The sequence below is a fragment of the Odocoileus virginianus genome, chromosome 9 (genome assembly GCF_023699985.2).
Source record: "Odocoileus virginianus isolate 20LAN1187 ecotype Illinois chromosome 9, Ovbor_1.2, whole genome shotgun sequence".
NCBI classification, from domain to species: domain Eukaryota; kingdom Metazoa; phylum Chordata; class Mammalia; order Artiodactyla; family Cervidae; genus Odocoileus; species Odocoileus virginianus.
This window is the reverse complement of record NC_069682.1, coordinates 66,190,176-66,202,516: the sequence shown is the minus strand read 5'-3', so window position 1 is coordinate 66,202,516 and position 12,341 is coordinate 66,190,176. Positions and strand designations below refer to the sequence as shown.

The following is a 12,341-nucleotide window of genomic DNA, read 5'->3' as shown; positions in this document are numbered from 1 at the left end:
TCCTGGAATAAGACAGAGGTGACCCAGATTCATATCATTTTCTCCTGTTCTCTGCCTTGGTGCATGCTATTTCCCTGAATCGAATGTCCAGACGTCTCTCTTCACCTGCAAGGCTCCTGTTACTCTCTCAGCCCCAAGTTCTTCCACGTAGAATTCCTTCAAGTATTACCTTCTCTGAGCAGTCTTCCTACAGCCCCCATCCCAAGAAGATCCAGTGGTCCCCCCGCTGCATACAGCCTTGTGTCAGATGCATAGATCTCCAGTTGTGCGTTTATCACACAACACGCTGCTTATCGTTTTGTGGACTGAACTGGCCTGGGACAGCCAGCCTTCTGCTTTGACTCTCTCCCTCACCAGATCTCCACTGCCCTGTATCATCTGCTCCTTGATATTTACCCTCAAAGTGTTTACGGTCAAAGCTAAAATCATCAGCTCCCCACCAACCTTTTCCCAATCGTGTGTCTCCATCTTCGTGACAGGTCCACCCTCTCCATCAGCCAGACCAGTGGGATTCCATCACCCCCGTACTTCTGACCCTGCATCTTTACTTTCTCTTGGTCACATCATTTCCTCTCCCCCTTCCCACTGCCTCCTCCCTGGTGGAGGCCTCTATAGCTTTGCTATAGGAGTCTCCTCCCCACCCTCCTCTCTCTCTGACTCTGACCCCACCCCTCCAACCCATCCTCCACTCTGGAGCCTCGGTGATCTTTCAGAAATGAAACTTGGACTTCCAAACCTGCATTCTAAAACCCTTCATTGGCTTCTCCTCCCCAGTATCAGTGGTTCATGGGGAGCAAATGAGGGAGGATGCACGCACTTATTAGGTCATCCAGAAAGCTCTGAAGCTACGCTGTCCCCTTGCTCACAGCGATTCTGGCAGATTTCCTTAAGTCTCACCCCACTCCTGTACATTGGTTTGTGAAGTTTCCTTCTCTTTCAATGCCTGTGTATTCCTCAATTCTGTCTACCGGATCCTACCCATGTTTAAGGTCGAATGTAAAAGACACCTTCTCCAGTAAACCCTTTGACCTTCAGTCTAGACACAGTCTCTTCACCATCTGGGGTTCTCTCTATGAGGCTCCCTGTCATGTTCTGCCTTATACTTGTTTGTATTCACAGCTTTTCTTCTTCAGTGGACCATCAGCTGCCTGTTCTTATTCATCCTTGTCACAAATGTGCCTTTCAGATACTGGGGATTCCCTAAAAACATGTTGAATCCCAGTGGAATGAGAACAGATGGAGTCCACGATTGCACTCCATCTCCTGGGCAGGAAAGCTTCACTCAGATTACAGACCCAAATATCAACATTGAGCATCAAGGGTAAACCCAGCCCTGTGGTGGGAGGTGTTAAGGCTGGAAGGGCAGCTTGTGAAAGATGTACCATGATCTGAGATTCAGGGAACACCTATCTATCCAGGGGAAAAAAAGAAAAGACAATGAGGCAAAAGGAAAAGATAACTTCTGGGTCAGCCGAAGAGGCAGGGTCACTGTTAGATTGTACTGTGCTACAGGTGACAAAAGTGAAGCATATGGAGTTTAAGGAAATTGCCCCAAATCACATAACTAATAAGCAGCAGGGCTGGGTCTGAAACTTGGCCAATCTGATAATAGGTTCCACCCTCTTAACACCACCTAACCTGGGTAAAATGTAAAACAGGATTTGCTGATACGATGAATTGCATGACATAATTTTGAATGGTTTGTCGAGGTGGAAAGCATCCCCTAATAAACTTATTATCTTGTTTTGTCTATCCCATTCTAAACTGCTCCTTACTCCACACCCTGGGAAGTTAGTCCTTCTTCTGTTTGCACTCACTTGGGTAGCCACTCAAGTTAGAACCTTGGAAAAGGAAAGTGACAGTCGTTCACTCATGTCCAACTCTTTGCAGACCGCATGGACTGTAGCCCTCTAGGCTCCTCTGTCCATTAGATTCTCCAGGCAAGAATACTGGAGTGGGTTGCCTTCTTCAGGGGATCTTCCCAACCCAGGGATGGAACCCGGGTTTCCTGCCTTACAGGCGGATTCTTTATCATCTGAGCCACCAACCTTGGATGTCTTAAAATGGCTCACATTTAATCACCCATTGCTTTTGTTTTTTGACCACCTTTCACATTCACCTCTTCTCCTTCTTCAGAGCAATTTCAAGATCTGCCCCCAACGTCTCTTTTTTTGACTCTTAGAGCAGCTTTCACAACCCCAGTCCCTCTCTCCTTCAACTGTTTTCTCAAACTCCTGCCAGAATCATCCATCTAGAAAAATATTTGGCCATTTGGTCCTTTCAGTTCTCCCTGGGACCTATGGCATTGACAGTAAGCAACTTAAGTGCTTTGGGAACTAGGCTCTGCCGACGTCTTCTCTCCCCACCTCCCAAACTTTAAACTTTTTATTTTGTATTTGAGTATAGCCGATTTACAAAGTTGTGATAGTTACAGGCGAACAGCGAATGGACTCAGTCATACATATACAGCCCTTCTCCCCCAAGCCCCTCCTCCCATCCAGGCTGGCACATAACATTGAATAGAGTTTCGTGTGCTATACAGGAGGTCCTTTTTGTTTATTCATTTTGAATATACCTGTCCACATCTTGACATTTCCACCTTGATAACCACCCAGCCATTCTGTAGACACATATTCATTAGCCTGGAAGTACCCTCCCTCCTCCTCCATCTGGGTGTTCCTCGACTTTACAGCTGAGGCATCACAGACTTTAAACCAAATTGCCTCTCCCTGCTCCACCCCCTCACCCCCAGATATGGTCCCATGGCTCCTTGTGTTACTGCCCCAGACCATGTGTCACTCCAGACGATAACAACATAGTGGTTGTTAATGAAGGCTCTTAAAGTTAGATTTCTTAGATTCTAATCTTGCCATGTTGCTTGGTGGTGGTAGCAGTGGCGGTTTATTCGCTAAGTCAAGTGTGACTCTTGTGACTCCACGGACTGAACCCTGCCAGGCTCTGCTGTCCATGGAATTTTCCAGGCAAGAATACTGGAATGGGTTGCCATTTCCAACTATGTAAACTTAACCTCTCTGAGCTTCACTTTGCTCATCTGTGAACTATAGATAATAATACTTCTAGTGAGGATTAAATAAAATAGTTCACATAAGGTACTGAGAACAGCACCTGACACATAAGTGAGCTCCTACTATTTAAGTGGTAGCTATTAATTATCATCTAACTTGTATTTCTTGTCTCACTCTCCCATCAGACATACTGGCTGGATTAAGATGGCATTTGTCTTTCTACCTCTGGTAGTTGGCAGAGACAACCATTTAATAGTCCCTTGAAAAGTTTTAGCTGAATTACTGGTGGAAAGGTGGATGAGTGGATGATGGATGGATTGTTGGATGAATGAATAGATGAGTACATGGATGAATAGATGAGTGTGTAGAGTTATGATCTAAATGGATAAGTAGATGTACAGATTTTTAAGTAGGTGGATAGATGGATGGAAGGATGGGTGGATGGAGGCAGATGGATGGGTGAATGGATGGATGGATGGATGGATGGATGGAAGAATGAATGGCTGGGTTTAAGAAATGGATGGACAGGTAGATGGTTAAATGGATGGTTAAGTAGACAACTTAGTCTTGTTTAAATAGTATGAAACAAAAGGAAGCTATGCCTCAAGTCATTCCTGTCAGCCAGCTGAAAAGACTCTGCAGTATGTAATTTATAAAGTTTGGGGTTTTTTTCTAAGCACAGCTGTCTTCCTGCTCAGAATCTTTGGTCTCAGGCAATCTGTTACTTGCAATATCACTGTATCCTTGTAAATTTAGACCTTCAGTAAATCTTCTTCAAGCCTGAGAGAAAGGACACATGTATACTGTGTTTTGATCACAGAGTAAAGAACTATAATCCTTGCCCTGGAAGACCCTGCAATTGAATTTGGAAAACAAATTCAATTAATAGATGTTTGCCAGCTTCTGTCATTCTGGGGTTGCCTTGAAGCTTGGTCAGGGATCGCAGTGGCTTTTGGTGACATCCAGGATAACTCAGCCACTTGGAAGAGGTGAATCAAAGGGTGAGGAAGCATGTTATCATGAGGAGGTGGCCCAGGCAGAGAGGCATCCTGAAGGCTGAGAGCAGAGCGCCAGAGGTCGTGAATGTTGAGACCCAAGAGTGCAGCTTGGAGCTGCTGACAGTGAAAAAATCCTGGCTCAGGATGGAGGCCTTGCAACTAGTTGGTCCCAAAATACACAAAGTATTAGATCAAGTGAGGGGTAACCTCACAGCGTGCAAATGAAAGAACTGAGATCAGAACACTGGCCTCTCCATTCTCAGTCCAGTGTTCTTGACAATATAGAGAACAGAGATGTCTGTGAGTCTTTATCAAATGGAGCCTGAACTCTCTGCCCCTGAGGAATCATATTCCCAGGCTCTGGTCCACACAGCCCCCAGTGAAGAAGAAGAATGCCAACCTGTATTGTATGGGCTTCCCAGGTGGCATTAGTGGTGAAGAACCCGCCTGCCAGTTCAGGAGACACAAGAGACTTGGGGTCGATCCCTAGGTTGGGAAGATCCCCTGGAGGAGGAAATGGGAACCCACTTTAGTATTCTTACCTGGAGAATCCCATGGACAGAGGATCCTCACGGGCTACTGTCCATGGGGGTCGCAAAGAATCGGAACCGACTTAAGTGACTTAGCACAACACAGCACATGGTTGGTAGAGGGGATGGGATGACTTGTGTGGGCTGCTCTAGATCCCACCCATCGTTGAAAGTTCTTCACCCCTTTCTCCCATCTGGGGCCACTGTTCATTTTGCCAAAGATAGTGAACGGTTTTATGAGTAACCAGATTTGCTGACTGTGGTTTCCCCAGTTCGGCCTCCCAGGGAGGCACAGCGCTTCCCGTCTACCATGGTGTCTTGACATTCAGATGGCACTTTCCTTCTGGACCTATAGAATCTGGCTCTCCTGATAAATGAGAGAAAGCCTAGGGGTGGGCTTACCTTGGGGGCTTTAGCCAGTTCCTACTTAAGAGGGGGAAACTTGGGGCTCTGAGGTCATGTTCCCACCCTGTGGATGTAAAGACAAGATCTTTCTGTGTCAACCAAACTGGATACTAATTGGAATTAACCACAGAACTCGAGATGGGAGCAAATTATTCTTGCCTACTTAGATGGGTCTTTGAGGACCTGAATTATTCAGCAAGTTTTCTCAGTCCACAAATGTATTAGTTATTGTCAGTATAATTAAGTCAGTAAAAGGAAAGTGTTCCTATTTATTTTCCTACCAAACAAGAAAAGTTCTAACAAAGGGAATATCACAGACTTACTTGAGTTTTCCTTTTTTTTTAATTGTTCAGAAGCCAAGAGCTAGAAGAGACATCAGAGAAAGACTGCAGGCAGTGATTTTTCAACCATTCTTTTGGAGAGTGGAATCTGTTTTTTAGTCGTGTGAAATCTTAAGTGACATGCCAGTTTATGAAACAGATTAAAATGGAGAAGCTCTGCCTTTGGTGGCTGGCAGAGGGCCAGCAACCCTACCTGGTCAGTAACCCCACATGCTCCCTCATTACAGTGAGTCTGCAGAATCCTGAGAATGTGTTGTTTGAAAATTCATGATTTAGTTCAACTCACCTAAGAATCAGATAATAAAAGGAAGGCACAGAGAGTTTATTCAAGTTGTAGTCTGTTCAAACTGAGGTTTGCGATTCTTCTCTCAGCACAATGCTCTTTCATGATGAGATTTAAATGCTCTTCCAGTTTTCTACCAGTAAAGTAACAAAGTGCTTCCCAAAATTTAGTGGCTTAAAAAAATAAGCCATGAAATTTAGTGATTTTTCTCATGAATCCGTACTTTGGCTAGGGTTTGAAGGGAATGACTTGTTCCTGTCCTGTGATATCCAGGGTCTTAGTTGGTAGAATCCAGTTTGCTGGGCGGTGGCTGGAAGCCTCTCTCTGTTCATACAGTCTTAGGGCCTCTGCGTGTGGTTTCTCCACATGGTCTCTTCTGACCACAGCAACCTTGGGTTACTTAGCCTTTGTACATGGAGGCTCAGGCCTCCAAGTGAAAGTTCCAAAGACTCAGACAGAGCCACAAAGCTTCTATTTGTCCTGTGCTAGAAAGTCCCAGAATGTAACTCCTGCTACATTCTATTGGTCACCTAGGGCCAACCTTAATTCCGTGTGGAAGGCACTGCATTTGGACATGAGTGTTGGGAAGTTTGGATCATTGGGCAGCATCTTGGATGCTGGCTACACAATTTCCTTGCTTTTGGTGTGTTCTTACTGCATAGATTCTGACGTGGTTTAACCTTAGCAGAGAAGTCATTATTGTTTTCCTTAGATCTTAGGAGCACTGTCATAAACTAGCTAAACGGCCACAGAAATCTGACTTAAGACCAAAGCATCATAATTACCAGGAGACTAGTTTTAGTAACCGTAAGAATTTTCAAACCATTAAAATGGCCAAATGCGATCTGGCTTCCTCTGCATGAATAGTGAGTTTCTCCATCATAGGAGAGGTCTCCTTCATTTCTTCTACCACTGCAAGTGTCTGATTCTCAGGGACGCTGACTAGTTGAGAAACTTGCATCTCCTTGAGCTTAGGGAGTAATACTATGTGCATTTCTAAGAACCAAGATTTCTTATAAATCTAATTCTTATTTGTTTGTCTTTTCTTTTCCCCCACTTTTGGACATTTCCTTCATCTGACTGCCCATCAATATATAGAAGAAATGCTTATTCCTACTCCTATTACTTGTAAGTATCGACCTGGGGTGACTTTGCTCTGTGCCCTGGGAGGCAACCTGTAGCATGCATTTCCTGCACCAACCAAGTGTCTGTCTGGTTTCTCATACTCACTTCTGTCTGAGTCATCTGTAGCCTCAACGTTTTGATTTTGCCTCGATGTTTTCCATTTGAAAATGCACTGTCATTGTTCATGTCTGTTCTGTTTCTTCCATCTTGGATTCCCCCCCCCCCCACTTTTTTTTTTTTTGAGCCATAAAAGGCTATTTCTCCTTTGTCAGTATAATTCTCTAGTTAGAAATCCTCCAATTCCAGCAAGAGGAAAACCCGATCCTCCTATAGGATTTGCACACATAGAACCACTGATCTCAGCAACTTCAAAGCCCATTTATGTCTGCTTGGGAAATGTATAGCCCTAAGGGCTCAAAGATGAGAAAGAAATTCATTGGCTATTTCCACTATTTCAGAAAGTCTACAGGGAATTTATCTGGAACCAGCTTTATCTGGAACCAGCTTCACAGGTGACAGAAACATCCAAGGTCTTTCTTTGGGGCTGGAATTATCTCAGTCTAGTGTTTATCCAGTTACATCATGTTGTCAGTACATTTTGCTGGTAGTTATAGATGGTAGATTGTCTAACATTTTTTTTTCTTATGATTCATTTTCACAACATGAGGGTAAAGGAGAAAAATTCCATAAATAGATCCTTGGTAATGAAGAATTAGAAAGCCACTGAATTAGTCTCACATTTCTAATAGGCATTTTCCATGTTTGAAAATTGAGGTCCAGAGAAGTCCGTGAAGTATGTGAAATCAGAGTAGGATTAAAACTCAGAATGCCTCGCTCCTTGTAAAGTGTATCTTCCATCCTTCCATGTCTTGCTCCACCTCTGGCCCACCTCTGGCAAGGCCAGCCTTGTGAGAGAGACCATAACTGTTAGTGATCATCTGCTGAAGCCTTCATAGATGAGGAGGGAGCCAGCCTCCCCATCTCTCTGCTCAGTATTTGGGTCCCTGGTTAATAGGTCCATGCTGTGAGCAGATGAGTTTCTGGGATCACCACCCTGATGTTATATAGGAACCAATGAACCCCAGCCACCAGCACCAAAAGTACCAGACAACCTGCTTCATTTGTTCATTCATTCATGCATTGAACATGCATTGCAATGAGAAACATGCATTGAACATGCACATTATGACCCAGACACTGTGGATGAAGAGATGGCCAGGACTTTGAACCCTGCCCTCACATACAAACCTATCAGAGAGACTAGCCCAACATTAAATACTTGATAGCTCAGCTGAGAGGTACCTACAGGTACATGTACTGTGGTATGGGGACACTTAGTTGTGTGACTAATGTTTTTAGTGGGCAGGGGATAGTTATCAGTGCTTTTAGAGATAGGTTTATCTAGGGCTGAAGAAATAAGAATTCTGAGCAGGGAAAGCAGCATGTGCAAAGACAAAGAAGTGTGAGACAGTATGGGGTATTGTTGCCGCCGTGGAAAAAGTCAGAAAAAGTCAGAGTTCTGGGTTCAAGTTACATCTCTGTCACTCACCAGTTACATAGCCTTGAGCAAGTTTTCTGAACTTTTTCAGCTTCATTCCTCTTAACTCTAAAATAGGGATAATAGTGCCTAACTTGTAGGGAATGAGGAATTTTGTAACATGCCTTGCAAATAAATTGGCACTTCTGCAGTGTAAGTTTTCTTTTGTTTCCCCTTTCAGAAACCGTAAGGAATCAGGGCTGAAGTGGCAGCCCCTGATGGTGCCTCTGGTCTTCTAGAGATTCTTACAGAATCAATGTGCTACATTAGGTATGGGCATGCAATGCCTTCCGGGCAACCTGCCCCCTCAGTCTGTTAGCCAGTGTACATAGCACTGTCTGGAGGCCCACTTTGTACCATTCTCCGTGCTGGGCCCTGTGATGAAATCAAACACGAACGGTATGGAGGTACAGAGGAAGATACACAAGTACTTGTAGTTCAAGTTGCAATGATAAGCAAGGTCTTTGAATCAGTGCAGACTTGGAGTTCTAAGTGACAGATCCTAGGGTGTGACACTCATGCCAGCTCAGGAATGGGGCATAGTTAGATTCAGAGGAGGAGAACTGGCACAGCAGACAGCAAGGTAAGAGGAGAGCCACAGAGAACCGAGTGAAGTCCGCTGCAGAAGGTGGACTTGACAGTAGCAGGTGCTGCAGAGAGGTGCAGGTGGAGGGCTTGGGCACGGCCCTCGACCAGCAAAGTCACTTGTGCAGGTCCTGGGGTAGCCTTGAGGGAGGAAGCCAGCCTGCCTAGGGCCCGTGAGAAGGATAACTTCTTCTTAACCATTGGGCCCTAAAAGAGAGGAGAAACATGAGACTGGCCACTTGAAGGGCCAGAAAGTGCTGGAATTTATATGTAGAGGAGCCTGTGCAGGATGGAGTGGCTGAAGATGCTGGAAGTGAGGCACCCAGAGAAAAGGAGGGCCTGGAGACAAAGTGTTTGGGGACAGGGAGCCGAGGAGGGTGTGTGTGACAGCTCTTGTGAAACCAAGGGATTGAGGGGTGCATGTAGATGGTAAAGGGTGAACAGAATAGAAATGATGGGCCCCCGTGGTCTCCAGATTCAAAATTCCATTCCTCCACGTCTTAGGTAGAGACCGTGAGTGGGTGCTTTATACCATCTCTGTTCAAATTGTGGGCCACAGACCTGAAGCACTGACATCACACAGGAGCTTGTTAGAAACACAGCACCCAGGACTTCCCTGGCAGTCCAGTGATGGGGATTCCTCACTCCCAAAGAAGGATGCACAGGTTCCATCCCCAGTCAGGGAATGAAGATCCCGCATGGTGCAGCCTAAAACAAACAAACAAAAACCGAAATACAGCACTAACATTTCCAGCTCAGGTCTTCTGAACTAGACCTTGCATTGTGACAAGATCCCCAGATCATTCATGTGCACCTTTAAGTTTGAGAAGCACTGACTTACCTAGTCACAGTTGTCTCATCTATAAAATAGGAAATATAATACCCTCCTCGCAGAGGTTATGGAGTCACCCCATCCCTCTAAAAGCCTCGAAATCATCCACTGAAAGAGAAAGCCTCCAACACATTTTGGCTCAACAGTGAAATTCACATTCATTCTACAAGTTTTTGTGGAGTTCCTACTTACATGCCAGGCACTGGTCAATGTTCTGGGATGTAAGAGTTAGCTCAACAAACAAAAATCCCTGCCCACATGAAGAGTTTTAGTGGGGGGAGACAGAGAAAAAACACCATATATAAAAAAAAGTAATATAGGTATTATGTGATGACCAAGAGAGGTAAGGTGAAAAATAGATAAACTATAGAAAGAGGATATAAAGTGTGGGTGGGAGAGGAACAGAGAACTGTTTTTTCAAAGTCAAGAGGCCCTCAATGTCTCCCCCGCATTGAAAGGTCCCATACACAGGATCAAGGGTCCATAAACTTTTTCAATAAGGAATCAATAGTAAATATTTTTGGTTTTATGGACTCTCTATTGCATCTACTCAACTCTGATGCTGTAACATGAAAATAACCACACAGTATGTAAATGTATGAGCAGGGGTGTATTCCAATAAAATTTTATTTAGAAGATTCAGAGAATGGGCCAGATTTGTCCTGAGGGCCATAGTCTTCCTATCCCTGCTTTTGAGATAGGGAGAGGATGTGGTTCAAGATTCATCCTGTTTGATGAGCTTCTACGATGTTCACTGGTGGCTCAGACAGTAAAGAATCTGCCTGCAATGCAGGAGACTCAGGTTTGATCCCTGGGTCAAGAAGATCTCCTAGAAAAGGGAATGGCTACCCACTCCAGTATTCTTGCCTGGAGAATTCCATGGACAGGGGAACCTGGTGGGCTACAGTCCATGCGGTTGTGAAGAGTCAGACACTACTGAGCAACTAACACACACACACACACACACACACATAATGCGCTGCACCCTTGCATGGCAGCTGAACCAGCCTAGAAGGAGGCTGGTAGCTATGTTGTTTTTTGGTTGTTTTTTAGCTGGTGTGATATGTGGGGTTCATGTAATGCTCAGGACAAGCCTGTGAGACTTAATGTGTTGAGTCTATTTAGACACTGAGACTGAGGTTTGAGGACTTGTGTATACACACAGCCAGGATGTGGCAGAGCTTGGGTTTGAATCCAGGAGCCCATACCCTCAAACCCTGCCCATCCTTCTCATTAGACTTAAGGGCTCCAGCCTGGACCGTGTGCTTGGAGGGCTCTTGGCCAGGCTGCGGGAGGGCCAGGATTTGAGTGCAAGTTTTCCTGCCTGTACATCCTCAGTTCTGCGTAGGGACAGCAGTGCCTTGCTCAGGACACGAAGTGGGAGCTGCACCTGGCTGGCAAGGAGGCCCTTGAGGCAATCCTGTCTTTGCTGTCCTGGGGACTTACCATGTGGTTAGAGCTGAGAGCGCTGGGCTGCCAGATCAGTGGTAGTTGAGGGGTTAGAGTAAGAGGTGACCAAAAGGAAGTTAACATCCCAGGTAAACAGAGCTATAGATGGAAGGCCCTTTGGGATCTGGGGACAAAAGAGTCTAGAGTGGAGTCCTTCACTGTCTGGTACACATTTTAAAAACAAAAATAATGCGGGTTTTGGTGTCAGACTTAGATCACAATTTAGGTCTGCCTCTTCTGTCCAGTTGTTCAGACCTTGAGCTGTCATGAAACCACTCTGAGCCTCAGTTTCTCATCTGCAAAATGGTAATAGCAACTTGCCAGCATTTTCATGAGGCATAATGAACAAGCGTTATCTGTAGAATGACTGACACAAAGTAGGTACTTTATAAAGAACGGCTGTTATTCGTCACATCCTGCGCTAACAGAAATGCTTCTCTCAAATTCCTTTTTGCCTTTCGGTTGTAACGCAGCAACCAACAACTTCAGCATCTGCTTTTTAAAATGAGTCAGCGTGTGTTCACGGGTTAATTTACCTCAAGGCACGTAACGGGCACAGTAATTGTTTTGGACAGAGACATTTTAATATGGTCGTCGTTACAAAGGCACTAAGAGGTTTACCAGCCGTCCTGACAGAGAGCACTTACCTGCTTCACTGCGCCTTCTTTGAGCATCACAGAGGAGGGTACCTCCTGGATTGGTCTCTGTGTGCAGACACTCTGGAACGCTTGGACTTTTCACGTCCTTTCGCTTTCTCCCCATTCCAGCATATGTATTTATTTATTTATTTTGGTTGGGGTACAAGGTTACACAACAACGGAATCAGCTCTAAGGGTACACATATCGCCTCCCTCCCACCCCACGCCCATCCCAGCCACCTGGGTCATCACAGAGCCCAGAGCTGAGCTCGTTGTGCTATACATCAGCTTCCCACTTTAAATCCTGCATCTCTTCTTCAAGGTCCAGGTCAAACATCAGCTCTCAGAGGAAGATGTCTCTGATCCTTTCTACCTACAGGGATGTCCCTTTTCTCCTGCTCTGACTGCCATCACTGTGTTATCATGGGCAGGAGCAAATGTGTCTTAAGGATGTTTCTTCTTCATTAGCATTTTCCCCATGGTGCCCTGACACTCAGAGTGAACCCCCAGTAAATGTTTGTGGAATGAATGAACGAGATGAAATTAAAAGACATAACAGCTAAAGTCAACAGGGAGATGATCTGTTCTTAAA

The 12,341-nt window shown here is 45.1% G+C and overlaps 1 protein-coding gene across 16 annotated transcripts in view; it reads left to right on the top strand.

Moving 5' to 3' along the window:
• PTPRT (protein tyrosine phosphatase receptor type T) overlaps positions 1–12,341 on the top strand; it is a 1,083,381-nt gene that overhangs the window by 915,330 nt on the left and 155,710 nt on the right. For 5 of the 16 annotated variants that reach the window (XM_070472651.1, XM_070472645.1, XM_070472650.1 and 2 more), the window contains one exon: positions 6,682–6,711. The exons of 5 other annotated variants lie outside the window; for them this stretch is intronic. In XM_070472651.1, coding sequence (XP_070328752.1) covers positions 6,682–6,711 — 30 coding nt within the window. Of the gene's footprint in view, positions 1–6,681; positions 6,714–12,341 lie in introns of all 16 variants that reach the window. 6 more of the 16 variants (XM_070472643.1, XM_070472638.1, XM_070472644.1 and 3 more) reach the window with 3 other exon arrangements.